The sequence below is a fragment of the Meles meles genome, chromosome 13 (genome assembly GCF_922984935.1).
Source record: "Meles meles chromosome 13, mMelMel3.1 paternal haplotype, whole genome shotgun sequence".
NCBI lineage: Eukaryota > Metazoa > Chordata > Mammalia > Carnivora > Mustelidae > Meles > Meles meles.
In genome coordinates, this window is record NC_060078.1 from 37,093,486 (window position 1) to 37,117,300 (window position 23,815).

Here is a 23,815-nt window from a genome sequence, read left to right on the forward strand (position 1 = left end):
GGGAGGGAGGGAAGAAGGAAAGAAAGTAAGGGGAAGAGGAAAAGGAAAAGGAGGGAGAGGGAGGGAGGGGGAAGAAAGAGAGAAGGAAGGAAGAAAAGAAAGGGAGAAAGAAAGGAAGGGAAAAGAAAGGAAGAGAAAGAAAAAGAAAGAAAGAAAGAAAGAAAGAGAGGGAGGGAGGGAGGGAGGAAGGGGGAAAGAAAGCTAGCTAGCCAGCTTGAATGGGTCAATTAACATCAGATCTGAAGTCTACTAGACTTCAGAAAAAGAGAATTACCAAGAATATTAGGGGTAATATGTAATGATAAAAAGGGCCGATTCACCCCTCCCCCCAAAAAGCAAGAATGCAAATGTATATGCATTTAACAAATTTCAAAGTACACAAAGCAAGACCTGACAGAACTAAAATAGACAAATCACTATAGTTGGAGACTCCAGCATTCTTCTATCATGTGTAGAACCAGCAGACGTAAAATCTGCAAAGGTATACAAGGACTGAACAACACCATCCAACAACTGGCACTAATTAATGCTAGATATTCATAGAAAACTCTACGCAAAAATAGCAGAATACATATTCTTTTTAAGCTCACATGGAACATTCACCTAGATAGAGCGTATAAAACATACTTTAACAAATTTAAAGGATTTGAAATCATACAAAGGTTCTTTAAGCATAATGGAATCAGACCACAAATCAATAATACCAAAATAAGAGGAATACCTCAAAATAATTGAAAATTAAGCAACACAAATTTAAATAATCCTCTGGTCAAAGAAGTCTGAAGTGAAATTGGGTGGCTCAGTGGATTAGGCCGCTGCCTTCAGCTCGGGTCATGATCTCAGGGTCCTGGGATAGACCCCCGCATCGGGCTCTCTGCTCCGCGGGGAGCCTGCTTCCTCCTCTCTCTCTGCCTGCCTCTCTGCCTACTTGTGATCTCTCTCTCTGTCAAATAAATAAATAAAATCTTTAAAAAATCTATTTCTAACTGAATGAAAATATATGCATCAAAATTTGCAGAATGTAGCTAAAGCAGTGCTTAGAAGGAATTTTAGCATTAAATGTTTATTTTTTTTAAAAGAGTCTCAAATCAATAATCTAATCTCCATCTTTAGCATCTAGAAGACTAAAACAAATCCAAAGCAAGCAGAAAAATAAGGAAAATAAAACCAAAAGCAGATTCTTTGAAAAGACTGGTAAAATTTATATGTAGTAAGACTGACAAATAGAAAAAAAGACACAAATTACAAAATTAGGAATGAGAGAGAAGATATCACTACAGATGCTGTAGATGTTAAATGGAAAACTATGAACAACCCTTTGCACATAAATTGAGTAACTCAGATAAATTAGATTAATTCCTCAAAAACCCCAAATTGCCACAACTCACCCACAATTAAATAAATAACCTGAATAGAGCTATAACTATTAAAGAAATTGAATTAGTCTTTAAAAACCTTTGGAAAAAGAAATTCAGGCCCAGATGTTTTTACTAGTGAATTCTACTGAACATATAAAGAAAAAAATTATACCAATTTCTATATCCTTCCAGAAAACAGGAGAAAGGGATAGGCTTCTCAACTCATTTTATGAAGTCAACAATTGCCCCGATATTAAGACCAGACAGAGACAGTGTTAGGAAATCCATGGAATATCTACTCACAACACATATACAAAAATCTTCATAAAAATATTAGCAAATACATCACACTATGACCAAATGGGGTTTATCTTGGGATGCACAATGGTTGGTTCCATATTCTCAAATCAGTCAATGTAATTCACCGTATTAACAGTCTGAAGAAGAAAAATCACATGCAGACAAACCATTCAACAAAATTCAACATACATTCATAATAATAATAATAATAATAAACCTCTCATCAAATTTTGAATGGAAAAGAACTCCCACAATCTCAAAATAGGGGCATCTATAAAACACCTACAGCTAGCATTATAGTTAATGGCAAAACACTGGATATTTTCCCCCTAGGACTCGGGAAAAATCAAAGCTGTCCACTCTCACTCATCCTATTCAACATCCTGCAAGAAGGGTTAATTAGTGCAATAGGGTTGCAGAATACAGGTCATCATAGCAAAATAATGTGTATTTCTACATACCACCACTGAACAACTGCAAACTGAATTTTTTTAAGATGCAATTTACAGTGGCTCCAAAAAATTATAATTATGTATAAATCTAAAAAAGGGTACAGAATCTGTTTGCTGAAAACTATAAAACATTGATGAAACTATAAAACATTGATGAAAGAAGTTTAAGATTACCTAATAATGGAAAGACAATGTTCATGGATTAGATTCCATGTTCATGGATGCCAATGCTCCCCAAATTGGTCTCTATGTTTAACACAGTTCCTATCAAAATACCAGTAAGATTTTTTGTAGCTATAGGCAAGTTGATCCTAAAATTTATATGAAGAGGCTAAAACACTAGAATAGCCAAAGTGATTTTGAAAAGAATACATTTGGAGGAATCACATTAGCTAAGGCCAATTTTAAGCTACAGAGAATTATTCCCAGATGTGAAACCAAACGGAATTTGTTTAATTGGATTTTGAAGGTAACTGGGGCTAGTAGAGCCTTTCTTCCTTCCATATTCTTCCCTTTGGAATGGCAGTACCTATAATTGTTATCCTATAGTTGTCCTATCATTATATTTTGGAGGCAGAATGCTTGTCTTGTAATTTTGCAGATCAGCAGATGAAAAGGAATTTTTCCCTGGAATGGATCATACCCAGAGTCTTATCCACATTAATTTTAATGATAAAATTTGGGGCTTTTGAGTTGATGATATTTAGATGGGGTTCTGAACTTGAATCAGTCCTTCAGTGTTGTGACTTTTAAAAATATCAGGTGAGAACTCCTTGGTGGCTCAGTCAGTTGAGTGTCTGACTCTCGATTTCACATGGGTCATGATTTCAGGGTCCTGGGGTGGAGCCCCACTTAGTGGGGAGTCTTCTTGTCTCCCTTTCCCTCTGTCCTTACCCCCACTCATGCTCCTTCTCTCACTCTCTCTTAAATAAGTAATTCTTTTAAAAAACTAAGAGGTTAAAAAATAAGTGAAAATGTGGAATCAATGTATTTTGCCTGTGGGATGTATATAGACTTTTGAAGCCAAAGAATAGATTGTGGTAGACTGAATAATGGCCCCCAAAGATATACCTGGAACCTGTGAATGTTACCTTGCATGGCAAAAAGGACTTTGCAGATGAGATTAAGTTTAAGGATCTCGGGATGGGATTTTATTCTATGTTATGCAAGATGACCATAATTGTAACATCAAGTGTTCTTATAAAAAGGAGGCAGGTAGGAATTTGATGAAAGAAGAGGAAGTAGCAAATGGGACATTGGAAGCAAATGCTAGAGGGATGTGAGGAAGGTGTTTCAAGCCAAGAAATGCAGGCAGCCTCCATAAACTAGAAAATCAAGGAAACAAATGCTCCCCTAAAGCCTCCAGAAGGAACCAGCCCTATGCATATCTTAAGTTCAATGAAACTAACCTCACACCTTGGGCCTCCAAAAAAATAAGAGAAAAACATTTGTGTTGTTTTAAACAACTAATTTTTTTGGTAATTTATTATAGTAACCATGGAAAATTAATACACATGATTTAATTTCTCTTAGGTAGACACCTGGGAATGGAATTGTTGGGTCATATGGAAACTTCATATTTAACATTTACAGAAAACCCCAAATCTTCAAAATTAAAAACCTTTATCCAGGAAAGACAGTGTTAACAAAATGCAAACTCAAGATACAGACAGGGAGAAAATATTTACAAAACTATCAAGATATCCAGAATGAAAAAGAAACTCTTAAATTCAACAGTAAAAAGCAAAATGGGCCAAAATGGGCCAAACACTGATGTAACACCTGATGCTGGCAAGAATGTGGAGTGAAAGAAACTCTCATTCATTGTTGGTGGGAATGCAAAATGGTACAGTCAGTTTGGAAGACAGTTTGGCAGCTTCTTACAAAATTAAACAAATTTTTGCCACAAATCGTTCTCCTTGGTATTTATCCAAAAGAGTTGAAAATTTATGTCCATATAAAAACCTACACATGGATGTTTATATCAGCTTTATTCATAATTGCCCAAACTTGGAAGCAACCAAGATGTTCTTAGATAGGTGAATGGATGAATAAATTATGGTACATCCAGACAATAGAATATTATTCAGCACTAACGGGAAATGAGCTATCAAGCCATGAAAAGTCATATAAGAATGTCAAAAGCATATTACTAAGTGAAAGAGGCCAATCAGGAAAGGCTATATATTACATGGTTCCAACTATGTAACACTCTGGAAAAGGCAAAACTATGGGACATGTAAAACATCTATGTTAGCCAGGGATCAGTGGGGAGGAAGATTCATCAGTTGCAACAAATGTACCATTCTGGTGGTACATGTCAGTAACTGGGGATGCATGTGTGGGCCAGGGGATATATGGGAAATCTCTGTACTTCCATTCAATTTCCCTATAAACAGCAAACTGCTTAAAAAAATAAAGCCTATTTTTAAACATGGGCCAAACACTTCACCAAAAAGGACAGACAGATGAAAAATTAGCAGTTGAAGAGATGTTTAACATCATTAGTCATTAGGGAAATACATACTAAAACCACAACGATTTATCCTATACACCCACTAGAATGGCTAAAATAAAAATAATGATAACACTAAGTGTAGACAAGGAAGCAGAGTAACAGGAGCTCTCACACAGGGCTGATAGGAATGACAGATGGTACGACCATTCTGGAAAAACCCTTTGGCGATTTCTTTTAAAGGTAAACATGCTTACCCTCTAATCCAACAATCCTACTTCTAGGCATTTCCTCTAGAGAAACTGAAACTTCAGGTCCACCCAAACTTTTACACAAATGCTTAGATCAGCTCTATTCATCGTCTCTCCAAACTGGAAGCAACCTACATACCATTAAAGAAGTGAATGGATAAACAGGGGCACCTGGGTGGCTCAGTCAGTTAAGCATTCAACTCTCGATCTCAACTCAGGTCTTGATCTCAGGGTTGTGAGTTCAAGCCCCATGGTGGAATCCATGCACAGAGCCCAGTTAAAAAAATAAGAATAGGGGCACCTGGGTGGCTCGGTGGGTTAAGCCGCTGCCTTCGGCTCAGGTCATGATCTCGGGGTCCTGGGATCGAGTCCCACGTCGGGCTCTCTGCTCAGCAGGGAGCCTGCTTCCCTCTCTCTCTCTCTGCCTGCCTCTCTATCTACTTGTGATCTCTCTCTGTCAAATAAATAAATAAAATCTTTAAAAATAAATAAAGGAATGAATGGATAAACTGTAGCACATCCATAAAATGCCACATTACTCAGACAAGGAAAAGAATAAAATATGGATACAAAACCTGGATGAATCAAAGGAATTGTATTTAATGGAAAAACTAGTCTCAAATGGTTACATGCTGTATGATTCTATTCACAAGACATTCTCAAAATGATATAATGATAGTGACAGAGAACAGATCAGTGCTTGTCAGGGTCTAGGGGTACAGGGAGGATATGAAGGCACAATGAGAGCATGAGGGAATTCGGGGGATACTGAAACTGTTCTGTATCCTGATTCTGGTAGTGGTGGCATGACTCAACGTATGTGTTAAAATGTACAGAGCTGTGTACACACACATACGCACACATCGATTTCACTATAAGTGAATAAAACTGAAGAACAAGATAGCTGGACAATTAAAATTACTTCTAAATCTTAGTGGGACTACGTATTTTATTTTTTTTTAATATTTTATTTATTTATTTGACAGAGAGAGAGATCACAAGTAGGCAGAGAGACAGGCAGAGAGTGGGGGTAAGCAGGCTCCCTGCTAAGCAGAGAGCCAGATGTGGGGTTGGATGCCCTGACCCTGAGATCATGACCTGAGCTGAAGGCAGAGGATTAACCCACTGAGCCATCCAGGCGCCCTAGGGACCATGTACTTTAATAAGCACTTTACTGTAATGGAAAATGGCAAGAAAGCCTAGGTTAATGCATGTGGATTTATGCACCAATCTTGAGGACAACAATCCAGAGCCCCACCCCCGTGCCCAAGCAGTTTGAGTTACTTAAATACTTTTACTTTGATCAGAAGGAAACTTCAAAGATTAGGACTAATTACCCTTTTTCCCCTTAAAAATTTCCCTTTCTTCCTTTTTAACCCTTCTGGACTTCACACCCTGTTTACTGATAACATGCTGACCCACTCATTCCTCGCTCCACAAACCGGGCATCCTCTCCCTCCCCGCTCTGCCACAGCACTTGGGCAACAAAGTCTCTCACGTAACAAGGCATTAAGGTCTAGGGAGGATAGTACTACCCTGGTCTGAAAAAGGCCAACGCACCATGGAGGGAATGGAGTAGACCTAGCCTTCATTTTTAAATCATGTAGTTTGGCATGGTTGGGGAAACTGAGGATACTACTTCTACAAATACTGCAAAGTGATTTCCGTTCTTAGAAGGTACTGGTTTGAATACAAAGCCAAGCAATGTCTCTATCAAGACACTTCTCTCAGGGAACCAACGTGTAATAGCAGGGAAAGCACTGAGCAGAGAAGCCAACGATCTTCCCGGAAGTCAGTCATCCTCTCATTTCCCCTTTCCCGATTTCTTCCTCCTCTACACACAAGGAAGGGTCCACAATGCCAGCTCCTTGGCATCAAGCACCCCTTACCAAATGATATCCAATAAAATGCTTGTGTATCCAGTCAAATAAAAAGTAATTTAAGTAAAAACATGTGTCTTATAGGGGCAGCTGGGTGGCTCAGTGGGTTAAAACCTCTGCCTTCAGCTCAGGTCATGATCCCAGGGTCCTGGGATCGAGCCTCACATCAGGCTCTCTGCTCAGCGGGGGGCCTGCTTCCTCCCCCCCACCCCTCTCTGCCTGCCTCTCTGCCTACTTGTGATCTGTCAAATAAATAAATAAACATCTTTAATTTAAAAAAAACATGTATCTTATAAAGTGTAAAGTGCTTGGCAAACTCAGGATACTATTATAATCTTAGAGTTCTTGACAAAATACCCATTGTATCAAATAATGGTGGTTCTTTGCTTTGCATCCCTGAAATGTAGAATGGTTGCTTCAAAATGCTAGGGTCCTCCTTGTTGTTCTGGGCATCGATTTAATATCCGGGATCACGGGAGGGCAATGATTACTAAAAGATTTAACAAAGGAATCTGAGATGTATTCTTAATGGTTTTCTAGCATTTTGAGACTTTTGCTTGAAAAATCACCAATGGTGGGTGGCACCCACAATTAGAACTTTGAAAGTGGGGTAGGCCAGGAGGACGCAGCCTGTGAATGCCCAGGTGTACTCAGAAATGCGTGCAATTAATTAAAGGCTGCTGGTCTCCAAAAAGAGATCTTTTTGACATTTGCAACTTTATCAAGAGGGCCTTATTTCACAATATTGACCATATCCTGCCAGCTGATAAGGGCAGGGTGAGAGGCAGCTGCTCCCGGTGTTCGTGGTTAAGTCCTGGCCACTGTAGCTCCAAAGCTCCGGTCCTCACGGGGCATGGCGCTCTGTCTGTATGTTATGTAATTTTTTGGTGCTGCCTTCCCCTTCTGTTCAGTCTGTGCCAAGAGCCAAATAAAAGAATCCATATGCGATTACGGCTATAAAACCAAAAGGAAAATATTAGACAAAAATTTAACATTTTGGGGTTTCTAAGTTTGTTTTACCTTTAATGCTAGGCAGACAGTTTACACAAATCATTTTGCTGCAAAGTAAAGAGTAATGAGTTAAATGTGTTCCCTGTCACCATCAATCATGTATGTTTGCCTTTGATTGACCAAACATATAAGACACATGAAATGACTTTCTAATCAGGTTAGGGGGAGCAGGGAGGGAAAAAGGGGAGAAAATGGGGAGGGGGAGCATAAACCTCTTTTATTTTATTCAGAAATTCCATTGACATTTTCTGGCAATCTTCTAACATGCTGTATGGGCTTCTCTTTGCTAATAATGTTTGCCTTGAGAATTTGTAAAGGTCTAAGAACTCTTTAATTCAATGTTCTAGAAATTACCAGGGCCAGAGGGGAACGAAATCCCTGTTAATAGTTCATGGATTAATTCTCTCTTCATTCGAAATCATTTTCGGGGGAGCTGGTCTCTCAGGTGGGCGTTCGTCACCTGGAGCGGGGTGAATGGCTCTGCCTGGGGAGGCAGGCGGTGCCGCTGATCTGATGAGCGTCACAGGAGGGAAAAAGAAGATGCTCAATGATGTTGACCCAAATGGGATACTGAGGCTTAGCCAATTCCTTTCGGTGCATGGGTGTTTATTTTGATTTGTGAATTTAAACAACACACTGGCTGGATTTTCTGGCAGTCGAAATGGTTTATAACCCAATGTAACCAGCCTCCAAGCATCCTCGCCAAGCTCTGTATTTCAAGTTTCCACGTGGAGTCCAAGCTCTTTAATGTGGCAAGGGAGCTACCTACGGTAGCAATGGAAGAAGTTTTCAGCACCCAAATCACCCCAAATTGTCACTGCGGTCCTGGCCCCACCCAGTTGTCTGTGTAATCAAGGCTGGCTCAGCGAGGCTGAGACCAGCTGATTCACTTATTTATTCAACAGACATCTCTTGAGGACCATGTGCACTGGGTGCTGCTCCAGGCACTGCGGATTGAGTAAGGAGCCCTAGGCTTCACAGTGTTGACACTGTCTCAGAGAAAGGAGGCAGCAAATGAGGCCACGAAGCCACAAAGGAAATCAAAGCCAGGAACGTAGATGAGGACATAGATACACAGGTAGTGGAGAGGAGAGTGATATAAATCTTGAAAATATGATTCTGATGTATTTACATATGGGAACTGTCTTCACCCCATGAGGTCAAGGAGAACCTCTAAATCCTTGCTGGAGACTGTGGTGAAGTGGGACATCTCTTCCCTGTAGGGACCCCGGGGAGCCCCAGAGAAATGTATGAGCTTAGTCGCTTCTTCTCGATTCTCCTGCATTTGCCAGGAAAACTGTTGAACGGCAAATCATCTCTCTGTTAGAGATATGCCACGTTAGACTGTAGAACTCAACGCTGTGGAGATGCCAGTTTTCCCCAAGACAGCCCAGAAACAGACCCACACATACACTGATGTTTCAGTAAACGGGCCCCTGAGGTACTGATAACATATGGCTTAACTTGGGTCCTGGTTAAAAGGGAGTTCTGAGTTTGTGAGTAATAAGTTGCCCATTTGTTAGATGTACACCTTTATATGTTTGTATATTCTACTTCAATTAAATATTTGTTGTTAAGCCCTTTTATTTTATTATTTTTTAAAAGATTTTATTTACTGACTGATTTGACAGACAGAGATCACAAGTAGGCAAAGAGGCAGGCGGGGGGGGGGGGCGGGAAGCAGGCTCCCTGCTGAGCAAAGAGCCCGATGTGGGGCTCGATCCCAGGACCCTGGGATCATGACCTGAGCTGAAGGAAGAGGCTTTAACCTACTGAGCCACCCAGGCGCCCTTTTAAAAATGCAGCTCTAATGGTTTAGAGAAGGGCCTCACTCTGAAATGAACACTAACCAAAGACATGGGGGATCTGATAGAGGGAAACCAGGAAGCTACTAGGGGAAGAGTGTTTCAGCCAGAGGAATAGCAAGTGTGTAACCCTAAAGACTAACCAAAGGGGTGCGGCTGATGGCAAGGAGCAGAAGAGCACTTAGGAGATGAGGCCGGTGAGGATTGCTTCGGATTTAGAGAACATCATAAGAACTTTTTCCTGGTGAGATAGGACACCATGGAGAGATTTATGCAGAGAGATGAGAGCATCTGGTTCATGCTTTGAAGGATTGTTCTGGGTGCTTTACTGAGGATAGACCAGAGGGAGAAAAACAGAGCAGGGAGGCCAGTCAGGAGGCTTATGTAATGCTCAAGGAGAACAAATGATGGTGGTTTGGATCTGATGGGAAGAACGGAAGTGGTCAGAGATTTGGAAAGTCAAAACTGAGAGGATTTCCTGCTGGATCAAATGAGGTGCATGAGAAAAAGAAAGAAGCTAGGGATGGCTCCAAATATATTCGTTTGAGCAATGGGAAGAATGGCATCACCAATGTCTCCGGACAAAGAATGGGAATTCAATTCTGGATATGTCAGGCCTCAGAGGAGATGCAAAACTCAAATAGAGATGTTGAGTGGCAGTTAGATAGATGATATTGGGTTCAGGGGGAGGTTCCAGGTGGAGATACAAATTTGGGAACCCTCTATATATGTAGGACTTATGAGAATAAACATTATGGCAAGTGAGTATATTTGTATCATATCTACACAGGTTCACTCTCATGACAAGTTGTGATTGGGATGACATCACCCGTGGATATGAAATAAGCAACAGGTCGCCTCTCACCATCTAACTTACGCTATGTAGATTTACTTTGCTGGAGAAACCCTCTGCTCTGGCACCAGCAGCATCCCCTCCTAGAAGCAGAAAGCCACCTTGACCCCACCTTTATCAGTTGCAGCCTTGGCCCCCATTCAGAGATCCCGTGACCCACCTCCAACCCACTCAGGGTTGAGCCTTGTTTCTTGTTTGTCTCCCTCACGTGGATGAACACTTCAGGTCTACAGATTATCCCCCTCAGTCAATAAGAACTGTTTATTTTCTCCCAGAGGCACCTACTAAAGCCAATTAGCTTTACTCCCTGAATACAGCAGCAAGCAATGTCACTTCCTTCTGGAAAACCTGGTGATTTCCTTATCCCGACTCATCCCAGCCTAGGTTCACATGTTTTAATGCAGTGACTTCTGCCCTTTATAGAGCTGGCTGGAGAGAAAAGCCAGCAAGACCCAGAGAATGCATCTTGCAAAAGTGTGCCCATGCATCCCAGTCATAACAGAAGCTTCCTGAAGCTTATGAGTGCCTGCTAGCTATGAGAATGACAGTGTGGTTAGCATCCTGCCTGGAATACAGTAGGTGCCCAGGGAATCTCTATCAAAGCAACCATGTCTAACTACAGAAAGCAAAGATTCTGGCACTAGCTAAGTTTCCTCCTTACCATATTTCCTCTTATTTTAAAATATTTTATTTATTTCTTTGAGAGAGAGGGAAAAAAAAACAAGGTGGAGGGGCAGAGGGAGAAGCAGACTCCCAGCTGAGCAGGGAGCCTGATCCAGGGCTCAGTCCCAGGACCCGGGGATCATGATCTGAGCCTAAGGCAGATGCTTAACCAACCAACCCACCCAGGTGTCCCTACCGTATTTCTTCCTGGTATACTGAAAGACCTGGAACCAATTTGCTTGGTTTGACACATGAGTTTGTCAATTCCAGGTGTTCTGGCCTCATGTAGGTTACTGAAAATCTCACAACCCACAGTATCTGCCACTGGAAAGTGGGTATAATAGTGCCAGTGGTGGGTACAGTCATCGTGAGAATTAAATGACGGATGTCTGTAAAGCACTTAGCCTAGGACTTGGCGCAGGGTTAGAACCCAAGATAGTTCAGCTATTATTAGAGTCTTGGTTTATATTTCCAGCTCCTAAACCATATTGTTTTTATACATGCATATAAAAAAATGACACAGATGCACATAAACATCATCAAAATAAAGGTATTAAAATGATTCCCTGGTCTACAAGTTGTGCTAGGACTGTGTATTGCTGAAAGTTTATCTTTTTTTTTTTTTTTTTTTTTTTTTTTTTTTTTTTAAAGATTTTTATTTATTTATTTGACAGAGAGAGAGATCACAAATAGGCAGAGAGGCAGGCAGAGAGAGAGGAGGAAGCAGGCTCCCTGCAGAGCAGAGAGCCCGATGCGGGGCTCGATCCCAGAACCCTGAGATCATGACCTGAGCCGAAGGCAGGGGTTTAATCCACTGAGCCACCCAGGCGCCCCATGCTGAAAGTTTATCTTAATGAGACAATATCAATAATGAACAAGTGGTTTTCATGTCCAGCAAAGTCCACCTCAGCCAAGATACACTCTGAGTAACACACACCTGGTTTTCCTATGGCTTCCTCATTCAGAAATAGAAAAGGTGACAGAGAAGGCCATGTTGTGATCGATATCAAGTAACATTTCACCCACAAGAAATAATTACAGAGTACATGCTATGTACCAGTGTGTGTGTGTGTGTGTGTGTGTGTGTGTGTGTGCACGCATGCACACACACTCAAACGGTAGCTTAGCAAAGTTAAAATGCTCGGCAATCCTGAGAATAATTTAAATCTGCTAAATTTTGAAGAGTCAGTACAGACTGAAAAGAAATGTTAAGAGTTAATCACTCTCTAAATTATACACAACACCCACACACACAATTTATCATGCCCCGGACAGCTAATCCTAGTAAGAATAATAGCACAATTCACAAAGATGGCAGGTCAAGCCTCAACATGAAACCACACATGCTGAAGAGAAACTAAAGTATTACACGCTAAAACTCTAAAACCAAGAAAAAAAAAGTCAATGGATCTTAAAATACATCGAAAGGAGGAAGCCAAATGGAGGGTGAGTGTGACCACTTACTCAGGGACTCGGGAGCAAGGCAATGGCAGAGAGGCTAAATAAATAAGTTCATTGTCTTGGTCTTTACAGAAGACCTTAGGAAGATTCTCACTTGAACCTGACAGGCAGTTGGTAGGAGATCAGATAGCAGTAAATACACAGGATATTCCACACCTGGTTGACAGTGAAGACACAGACTAGTCTCAGGTACCAGGACCATTGCCTTCCCTCCCTGGAGGAACTCAGGGCAAAAACTGGGTGCTGCTGGAGAAAATGCTTACGCTAGCATTAGCAATAGGCTGTGGGGTCTGAGGACCCCTGAGTGGCCAACCTGTGCCTCTTTCATGAAGTTATTTGCTATCAGGTTAGCATGGATTTGTTAAACAAATCCCAGCATACCAGAAACATCAGAGGCCATGCCTTGAAGGTTAAGCAGAGCAAATTACAGACGAATAGCCAGAAAAATGTCTTTAACAGTAGTTAGCACACTTGAATTCCTTACTCCAAAGATGTGGGCTAAAAATACAGATGCTCCAAAAGTTTAGATCAACTCAGAGATGACATAGCCAACATGGGAGCCAGGTTTTCAAGAGGGCAATGAGGCCCAGGGGAAAGGGCCTTTGAAAGTGATATTGCTCAGGGGACACACAAGTGTTCCCCATATTTTGCTGGTACCACTGGCCTGGGTCCCTTGGAACCCCTGCATAGCAGGAGCCCCTCCCTCTTGCTAAGCTTTGTTATCCTCCCTTTTAGCCTTGGCTTTCGGTCTCACGGACACTAAAGTCCCCATGGGCGGCCACTGTGCTTCTGCCTGTGATATATATATACAGAGTACAATGTATTCTACAGAACCAAGAAACAGATGCTGTACCTGCCCAGGGCAAGGGAGAGGCTGAGCATACACTCCACCTCTGGCTTCCAGAAACACTAAGTGTTCTCAAGGGATGAAATCCGCCAAAGCCTCATCCCACCTCCCTCCATCCTCGAGGCCCCCATGTCCTTGTGGAAGTACTAATGAATACTATGCCGGAGGACATGGGGGCCACTGGAGCAGGAAGCTCCATTTCTGGCAACGATCATCCATTTCTAGATTTCCTTTTCCGTCTGCCCCCTGCCCAATAAAAATGAGTGAAGACGCTGTGACCTCAGGAACAGGAGATAATATATAAAACCTGCTGAAGAGACCATCATCAAGGTGTTTATCATGACCTGAAGGAGACAAGGATTGGGGATCTGGAGGGTCAGTGCACCAGCGTGACGCCACAGAATGGGGAACACATGCTTCCGGCAGTCCTTATTTTAACTGAAAACAATAGATGCAGGGAAACCTTGCTATTTCCAGGTCACATGCCTTAGCAAATTCCAACACAAAGACCACCTGAATGTCAAGAGGCCATGTTCGAGAGCTACCTCCAAACACGGGGGACCTGGCCCCGGGCAGAAATGACACGGTAACATAACCCTAGGAGGGAAATGTGTTTTCAGTTACACCAGGGCCCAGCCAGGCCTCTTCCACAGGCTCTTCCTAAATAGGAACTTGGCAGTGGGATTCGCTAGGCTGGAGGGGACGTCCTTGGCTCCAGAGGTGAGGCCCTGCAGGGTCTTGAGGAGAGTTGGACAGAAGTTCTTTCTCCCTGCTCAGTAATAACACTGAGGAATCAGCGTCACATCCATTTTATTAATTTTCTTGACAGGCAGCTCCAGTTTCCAGGCAGGCACCACAAAATCAAAACATACGCATGTCAAGTGCCCCATGTGCGGTAGGGCCCTGCCAAGACCGTGTTACATCAACAAAAGGAAGCAGAGCCCAGGTCTCAGACCTCGTGCCTGGGCCTGTGGGTAACTCCCTGCTGGAGGAAACCACCAGAGCTCAGATGAATGAGCCAGAAGAGCTCTCTTGGTGACAGTCCTTTATCCTGGGGTCTGGGTTCCTTGTGTTGAACACGAGAGCCGTGGGAGACACAAGGCTACATCTGGCTTTGGGGCATGCCTCTCGGTCCCGCCACACAGACCTCCCCTGCCAACTCCATTTAGCCTGCACTCAGTTTCATCCAGGCAGGGGAATAGCAGCATGGATTAAAGAAGCCATTAAAAAAAGAAAAGAAAAGAAAGGAAAAGAAAAGAAAAGAAAAAACCGCAGTATCCTTATTTGTGAGCTGGGTCTGAGCCTGGAGTTCTGTGGAGTTGAGGTCTTTGGGCACATAGGGAGCTGAAGGAATTTTCTGATCAAGGCATCCTCTGCTAAAGTGATAGAAGGAACTCCAGCACAATTTGTCCTTTCACATAAAGGATTTTTATCTATGAATTGCCTGTGTAATGTAAATTAAGTGGGTAGAGAGGGTAAGGACTGAGAGAAAAGCCCTGCTCTAGTCCCACAGCTGGGGATGCCCCGGGTGAGCCCACGCGTGTCGTCGGTCTGTCATCTCAGCACCACTCTCCCCGCCCATCCTTCCCACTGCCTCCAGCGCCATCATCTCAACTCCCCCAGACAACGGACCACCGGGATCACACACAGCAGTAATGGCAGCCGAGGGCTGGAAGTATCACACCTAGGATCCCAGAGCTTCTAGCCCCCCTCGTGGGACCTCCTGGTAACTCACAACTTTCCCACCTCCATCCCTACTCCTGCAGGAAGGGGAAACGGAAGCCCAAATCCTGAGCTGGTGGCCACCACTGTCAAGTCAGAAAGGCCCAATCTGGGCAGGTTTTCCTGTCCTGGTCTGCTTCCTGGACTGGTCTAGGCTAAGAACAATCCAAGGACGAGGACGGGTGTTATCGTTACCCAAGGCGCTCCAAAAGCCCTGGTAGGAAGGGCCGGGCCCTTCAACCCAGTGTCCCAGAAATGGGCCTACCCTGGCCTGGCCAATGTCCCGGCCTGGCCTGTGAGGACAGAGTTGGGTCTTTCATTGCCTGGGTTGGTCCAGCAGGCAGGGGCCACTCTGGAGACGCTGGGGTGGCTGCCCAGCCCGCTCTGTGGGGTGAGCCGGCTGAAGAGGAGACGAGCAGAGCCAGACCGCCCGTCTCATGGCACACGGGGCGCCGCTGCTGAGGAGTCAGCCCCTCGTTCCACTCTCCATTCAAACAACCATGGCATGTCAGCCCTGCTGGCCTCCTTGATTGTGCAGAAATAAATAAATGAATTATGTTGTTGGGGTTTGGGCTTCGGCACAAACACATGGTCTGCATTTATCTGCACAGTGAGAGGTCCACCAGCCACTTGATGTAAAAAAAGCAAAATGATAATTCTTTTCTTTAGGCGCTCTGGTGCCATATGGAATGCATATAAATCATATTTTTGTTTTAACAGCGGAGGCTTTGTTGATAGATAAACATGTGGTTTATCTAAAAAAAAGAGAGGATTTGTGCTTTGAACAATCATTTAATGGCCGTGGATGTGCCAAATAAAAATAAAAACATAATTTTGAAAGAAGTTGGCCTCGTGCCCAAATCTGTAACAAGGAATTTCTCCTTAACCAGAGTGGTTAAAGCCCGTCGATCTGTTTTGAGTTTAAGCTGTGCTCTCTACTCAACCCCACGACAAACTGAATCCGGGGCTAATGGGCTCTAATAGGACGAGACGTTACCTTTATGAATGACCTCATGGAGAAGAGGTTGGCGAGCATGGTGGAGAGGCCTTGAGCCAGACAGCTCTGGGCTATGAACCCCAGCTTCAGCTCCGCGAGGCAGATTGCATCATCTCCCTCTTTCCAGTTCCAGCTCGGGATGTTTAGCAGATGGGCCTGTGGAAGCAAACGCAAGGTATGAGAACTGAGGTTGCTAAATGTTCAATGGTTGCAAATCTCCTCTGGGAAATGCACCACTGCCCGACAGCTCAGAGGCGTTCAGACTCATCCTTTCTTTCCCTTGCCTGAGCCTGCTGTTTGCTGTTTCATTCGACTCCCCCATTCCGTGGACTTCAGTCCTCGGGGTTCTCCCTGGAACGTTGCTTCTGCGCCTTCCCTAACCCGGGTCTTCCCCTCGGGTTTGTCATGTAGCCAACAGAGTCCAGAGGGAATTTCCTCTTGGGACAGACACATTAGCCCACGTTACTAGAATATCTTGCTAGGTTGTTCATAAATGAGCTCCTCAAACAGACTCGGATCATCAGTTGTCTGTGTGTTTTAGAATCTTTTATTATCTGCATCCCCGAAACTCCAGGTCAGTGGCCCCCAAGTCTGAGTGGGCCTCAGAATCACCTGGTGGGTCGGTATACATGTTGCCGGCCCCTCCTTCACAGTTTCTGATCTAGTAGGGTGCGGGGCGAGGCTGGAGAATTCGCATTTCTAACAAATTCGAGGTGCTGATCTGGGGACCACACTTTGAGAAGCACTGACCTAAATCATCAGGCAAATCACAGTGTAGGCATACTACGATCTCCTGCAGATGGACTGATCCTATGTAACAGGTCACACCTCCAGGATAAGGACATAGACACACGCTCATCTGATTAGTTTTAAGTGGCATGAAGCAGAGTCAGAGATCATCCATTGGATGAATGAGTCAAAATTCAAAAACTTTGCCAGGATTGGAAAAATGGACAGAAAAACAACCAGGAAAGATTTTTAAAGGTCTTAATGTCAAGCGCAGCATTTAGGTTAAAAAAAAAAAAAATCAATTGTATAAATTCAAAATGAGAAGATCTAACTTGGCAGTAGAGCTGAGGGGGAAAGAAGGGAAAAAAACTTAAGTGTGTGGTAACTCGAACCCCAAAAAGAGGCCAACTGTGTGACAGATTACAGAGAAAGCCAATGCTTGCTTGTTAGAAATGGTCTCCAGATCAAGGGAAATGAATGTTTCATTCTATTGTGAACCGGTCAGGCGAGTTCCAGAGTACTTGATCCAGTTGTAACAGTCAGATTTAAAGAGGGAAACTGATCAACTGAATAACTTCCAGAAAAAAATGACAAGCACAAGGAGAGGTGGGGGTTCTGGAAAACATCTTTTGAGAAACAGTTCAGAGAGCCAGCAGTGTCTGGCCTGAAGAAGGACCACACCCTCTCGGAGACGGGATGGTTACCTCTGAAAGCCTCAGGTGCTGCTGCACTGAGAAGAGATTAGGCTTGTTTTGCTTTGTTCCAGGGGCCAGAATTAGAACTGACTAGTGTATGTTACAAGAAAGCAGTTTTTTGGCTTATTTTATAAAGGAACTTTCTAAGGGTGTAATTTGTCTAATAAATGGAGAAAGCTACCTCCCAAAATGCAAGGTCTTTGTCCCAAAAACTCTATAAGTGTTTTTCCAAGTCATAAGAGAAAGACCGCTTGCTTCGGATTTGAGGTTGTAGCAGAGAGCCCTACTAGGACCCCCGTGGATGCCAAGACTTTATGGCCCTGAAACGCCTATTTCTCTCCAGGTACCAGCAAACACCATGAGCATCCAGAAGGCTTCCCTTCACTGTCAGGATAGCACACTACAGTCGTACCTACTAGAAGAGAAGATGCCATTATGGAAACAAGAACAAGTCCAATGGCTCCTTGCTCTGCTATCAGAAATACCCCTCTTGTGAAATCCCTTCCTCAAAGTCCTGTGACAGTTTCACAAGTCCTAAGCCAGCAGTGACTCCTGGGAGAGAAGACCGTATCCTCCCTAACGAGAGCGAGGTTAAAAAGTTTGGTGTGTGCGTCATGATGGATGGTAATTTCTGCCAAGCTGAGTATCAGAGACCTTCTCACATCACAAGCCTGATTCCAGCAGATCGTCTTGCCCTTGACACTGTTTCTCTCCCTACTCTTCACTGGCTGGCAAAGGCCACCTTCCCCCTTTACTAACCTTCATGGCACTTTCAAGCAAGCAAGCAAACGAACAATCAAACAAAGCCTTTTCCAGAGTCTCTCATATCCCCACGTGCCAGGTTTTTGAAGGTATGAAGTCCAGGCTCTTGGGCCTTGGGTCCCCCCTGTCCCCATCTGGTTTGAGTTCCTTAGACATATTTCGCATGTTATTACATGGGAAAGTCAAGACTGTTTCAGTTCTCAGGCTTCCATATGGCCTCCTTTCATGGGCCATCATATCTTCCCCAATTGTGGGGCAGGGAGCAGAGAGGGATGTACCAAAAACTAGGAGGAACATCTGTGTGCATGAAATGAAGAGAGGAAATTTCACAAGGAACTCGAATCCTCTGTTTCTGACACTTCTGTCCTTCATCTGAAGGATATTTGGGTCCACTGGAAAATGCCAACATCACTGCACAGAAGTCTAGAAGCAAATCCTGGATCTGGAGAATGAGGCCCAATAAAACTGGTGTAGCAGGACCAGGGTCCCCCTTTGATCAGCCACTGGACCACCCCTCATCTCAAGAAGGAGGAATGTGAAAATATGCTCTCCTGGGAAACCAGCAGAGGTCAAGTCCAGTCCCAGCCCTCCCTATACATAAATAACTTTGAGAAAGCCACCATAAGGAACAAAGTTCATTTCAGAGAAAACACTTCAACACTATTGCCCAAGGATGTAAGTGTTTTCAGGGAGAAAACTCAAAGAACTTGCATCACCATTGGGCTATTGGGACTTGGTTTCTATGTCCTAGACAAAGACCTTTTTTTCTAGAATCTATCCGGAAAATTAAAAATCCATTAGCAGCTATGTCATCGGAAGTGATACTTTTCTATGATATCATCAACTGTTCTTTCCTTGAAAAGCTTCAAGACATTTACAACACTCAAATCAAAAATGAGTGCCCTGTACCATCTTCTTTCTGTGTTCAGAGACATCTGGGCTGGGCTGAGTGTTTCTCTCCATGAAATCAGATCCACTTTAGAGAACACCAGTCCTTCTAAAAGGCCTGCTGTGAGGAACCACAGTTTGGTTCAGTGGGGTGGGCTCTATTTACAGAGAAGGTGACAGTTGGCCATTCTGTCCTTAGCTCAATGCCTGCCAAGTGACCACGAGTTGTACTCACCAGAGCTGCTCTGTCTGGGAGAGCACAGACTCCCAGTCTGAAGTCACACTGGGAGGCCAGCATGCACAAATGGCCAAATGAGGGCTAAATGTGACAATGGATGTCAAGCTCTTTTAAAACCATAAAATATGCCACAAATACCTAAGATTACTATGATGACAAACTCGGGACCAATTTTACTTGGGGAGAAGTAGGCAGCTTGCCTACATCCCTTTAGGCCCCGGAATACTAGCATCATTAGAGCACAGGGAATTGAAATTCTTCATGTTTTAAGTCTCATATCCAATTATGGAATAACTATCATGTAAAGTGTATTGAGTGCAATATAAGTTTACATACACATACCAGGTTCTTTCGAGAAAGCAAGTTTTAGTGGGTGGAGATCTCTGGGCATTTATTTACGGGTGAAGAGAAAGGACAGAGAGAGGAAGAAAAATAAGACTGTAAGGCAATGGGGAAAAAAACAGATTAAAGAGAAGGTGGGAGCATCTCACAAAATAGCATAGTTATAGAGCAGGGTGACAAGTGTCCATCTGCAATTCCATGAGGAATGGGATGACAATGACCAGTGGACTTTTTGCTCCCTCTAGAAGAGGGAAATGAAATGATCGAGAAAAGTGGGCTCATCCATTGTACCGTTACTCATCCTACAGGGGCAAAGTCTCACACGTGATTTTGCCTGACTCTGAAACCCCAACATATTGGGGTGATTCTAAGCAAAAATGTGTTTTCGGCACATTTCCTGAAAATGAGTTTTCAGGATCAGTTGCCGCCTTCATCATTTTTTCCTGAATAATTACCATGAAAAGGTTTGTACCAGACATTCAGCTTGGCTATGGTCATGTGAGGACTGACCAGGTTCCATCCGGATCCTAGGTCCATTCAGCTACTTGGACTTTGACAGAAATCACAGCTGAAACCACCCTGAATTTCTTAAAGAGGCAGCATCTATACTCATTGGAAGGGGGAAAAAAAGGAACTGACAGCTCTTTCTAAACATACTACATTAATTTCCCTATTCAGTCTAAATTCAGCCAAAAACCTAAACAACAGCTTAAAGTACTCCCACACTGAATGAAATTTCAAATCATAAATGAAAGAAGAGTTTATTGCCTGAGGAGCTGTCTCCAGCCACAGCCTTGCTAATAAAATTCCCCTCCACCTATACGGGCTGCTGTCTAGAAACTTCTCCAGACCGATGCTTGAGAGTCCCCGATATCCTCACTTTATGTCTTCCATGTCCTTGGGTTTTCCAGAGACGAACAGGACAACGGGACCTTGGGTGCCCACCACCAAGCCCCCTGGCTGGAGTGCAACACGTTCTGCCGTGGAAGCACCTGCCGAGGGCCGGGCAGTGGGCAGCAGACCCGAGCGGTAGGCCGGTCACCGACAGCAGGCCCCACTTCACAATGGCCTCTGATGGGCCTCCACGCGGCGAAATGGGGCAGCCCTTGCCAGCAATTAAGAAATAATGGCACGGCACTGGTGCATTTGGCAGAACAGGGTCTTCTCTGGGTCACCTGACTGCCTATTTCGTAGGGAATATGGCCTAGAAGATGGACACACACTCACTCATAACCCAGCGGGGAGTTATTGTGTTCAGATAGAACACCTGGTTCCAGGTACTGAGCAGCCTCCGGTTTCCCAGCCTCATTACGGGGAATAACCCGTTTCACATCAAACGGAGAAAGGTGCCACCTTCCCTCCCCCAAAGCTGTTTCCCTGGGAGCTCAGTGACAGGGGCGTGAAGGAGCAGTGCCTTCGAATGAGAGACTGAGAAGTAATCACAAGCGAAACAGCATAGACTCCAACTTTGTTTTCTTCCCATTCCCCTTCTAAACTAGAACAGGAGGAAAATTCCTTTATGTCGTATCTCTGGAGAGCAACTTTTTCCCTCGGTTCAACCAAGCTAGTTCTCCCCTGCAGCTGGAGAAGGCCATGTTCCGCATTCTCCACCAGGCGGGTGGTGACCGTCACCTGGTCTCTGGTAGCCAAGCCCTATCACTCGTCTGGGAAACTCTCTACCCCGGACTACCATGTCTGTCCCCAAGGCCACAAGGCAGGACTCCTTCACTTATACCCCTGGGGGGTTAGGGAGGTCAGGTAGTGCACTGAGCACACAGCAGGTAGTCAGGAGATATGGACTGAAGAAGGGAATAGAGGGGTGCCTGGGTGGCTCAGTGGGTTAAGCCTCTGCCTTTGGCTTGGGTCATGATCTCAGGGTCCTGGGATAGACCACCGCATCGGGCTCTCTGCTCAGCCCCCCTCTCTCTGCCTGCCTCTCTGCCTACTTGTGATCTCTCTCTCTGTCAAATAAATACATGAAATCTTAAAAAAAAAAAAAAAGAAAGAAAGAAAGAAAGAAAGAGAAAGAAAGGAGTGGAGCACATAAAAAGTGGACATTATTGAAATTGGGATCTAAGATTACATCAATATTCCAACCTGGGGGTCCAGATGCTGCCTTCCAGTGAGCAGCGGTCAACAAGGTGCACTGAAGAAAGGTCCCAGAGAGGTTTGTACCCAGCACCCCTTGTCTAGCCCTTTGGATTACAGCAGCACATGTGTGCACATGTGTGGGGGGGGTGCATGTGTGTGTGCACGTGCATGTGTGTGTGTGTGTGTGTGTGTGCGCACACAGCTGTACAGTGAGAGAAGAGAGACCAGGCATGCTTGTGCACCTCTGAGTCTGGGACGGGCCCAGCCTCTCGCTGTCCTACCTTGTTGTGATACTGCAGCATCTGAGTGATGATTCTTATCTTCGGGTGGTAGTTCTTTATGGAGATCACTCTGAAAAAGAAAGAACCAAAGCTGAGGCGGGGTCTGTCTTACTCTTGGAGTCTGACTGGAACACGAATTTGACTGTACCCAAACAGAGTGAATGTGGGGCCAGCAGCCAGGACCGTCCAGAAGGCTTGCCAGTTCAGGGCCTGGTTAAACAGTGTCCATCACCGTACCCCACGGCAGCGTGAGAAAGAAATCAACAGAATGACCACAGACTGTGCCCGGGGCAGGAAAGAAGAGAGCGGTTCTGTGGTGCCTGGTGTCGGCGTGTGAGCCCGTGTAGTGGGGCAGAGGCTCCAGAGCAGGGTCACGGGCTTACTGCCTACAGAGACCTCTAAATAAGGCGAGCTCAACCCGTGGGCCAAGGGAGTTTTGCAATCTCACATACCCTGGGGACAAGCCTAGAAGCAACTTGCTCTGAGTCCAGTTCTCCAAGTTAACAACTTGAGACAACAATGACAAATCAAACAACCAGCCTGACAAATGATACTCTCACACACACATGGCCACTGACAAAAGTGATTTCGGAGCAGGGCTTTTATGACAGGATCAATGACTCAGCCTTCGATAGATAATAGAGTCTAAATGAAGACTGTAATGCTAGTGGGAAATAAAAAATCCAAGGCAGCCACTGTCTGGTAGAAAATTCCACTCTCCCCGCCCCCTACCACCCAGACAAACTGCCCTCAGTCTATACTGCCTATGAGCCACTGCCCTCCCCCAATCCACCCCTGGCTTCTACTCCCTGAGACTGGGCTGCAAATGGAGGAGTAGAAACACCTGGATTCCAGTCCCAGTGCACTAAGGAACTGGGTGACTTTCAGGAAATCCCTGGGTTCTTTGTGACTGTTTCCTCATCTGGACGTTGGGGGCAATGGTACCTGCTTTATTTATTTCACAGGCTTTGGTATGAGCAGCAAATGAAAGACCAGATGTGGAAATGCTTTGAAATCATTAAAAGCTCTCTCCACGTGTAAGTTATGGTTTTTGTCATTACCGACTCTGTCAGAGGTGACATTGCACATTTCCTTCTGTGACAAGGAAGGCTAAAGAATGGAATTCCACAGTACGGCCCACCGCGAAGCCTAATCAGAAATGCGAGTGCATTTATTAGGACCACCCCCACAAACTCTGCACCAAGAAATGTTTCCGTGCTTCATCCCTTTTTGGGGGGAAAAATGGAGAGAAGGCAGTCAGGGGGCAGTTTTATCTGAAAAGCTACAACTTGTGAATTTAGGAAATGGATCGCACAGAAGCCTCTTCCTGCACAAATTCACCCTGGGCTTTTGCTCTTGAAGGAATTCATTTTATTTTTGAAAAAGCGTTGTGTTGGCTCTTGCTTATAACTCAAGGACTTTGAGCTTCAGTCAGCCCTGAATTCAGTTCACTGCCAGAGCAGGGTCTCCTGCATTAGCTCATTTCAAATGGATCTTTGACATTTTAATTTCAAGAGGGGCAGATTGGTCTCATTAAACTAAGGAGAAAGGAAGATTATACAAATAAGGGAAAGACAGAGCCCAGTTTTTAACCCTGAACTTTCCGTTTCCTTTTGCTGCCTGGGCATTACTTCTGATTCTGGTTACTGCATGGCTTCACTACAAGTCTGATGCTACCTTTGTCCCATAATTTTCATGCGGTGGCGTCCCGCCAAACACCCTGATAACTTACAA

General features: G+C 44.2%; 1 protein-coding gene across 29 annotated transcripts in view; it reads right to left on the minus strand.

The window, feature by feature from the left end:
• KCNMA1 (potassium calcium-activated channel subfamily M alpha 1) overlaps positions 1–23,815 on the minus strand; it is a 730,062-nt gene that overhangs the window by 181,497 nt on the left and 524,750 nt on the right. For all 29 annotated transcript variants that reach the window (XM_046026770.1, XM_046026771.1, XM_046026772.1 and 26 more), the window contains exons 13-14: positions 22,082–22,151; positions 16,056–16,211 (exon numbers count right to left, since the gene is read on the minus strand). In XM_046026770.1, the coding sequence (XP_045882726.1) occupies positions 16,056–16,211; positions 22,082–22,151 (226 nt within the window). The remainder of the gene's footprint in view (positions 1–16,055; positions 16,212–22,081; positions 22,152–23,815) is intronic.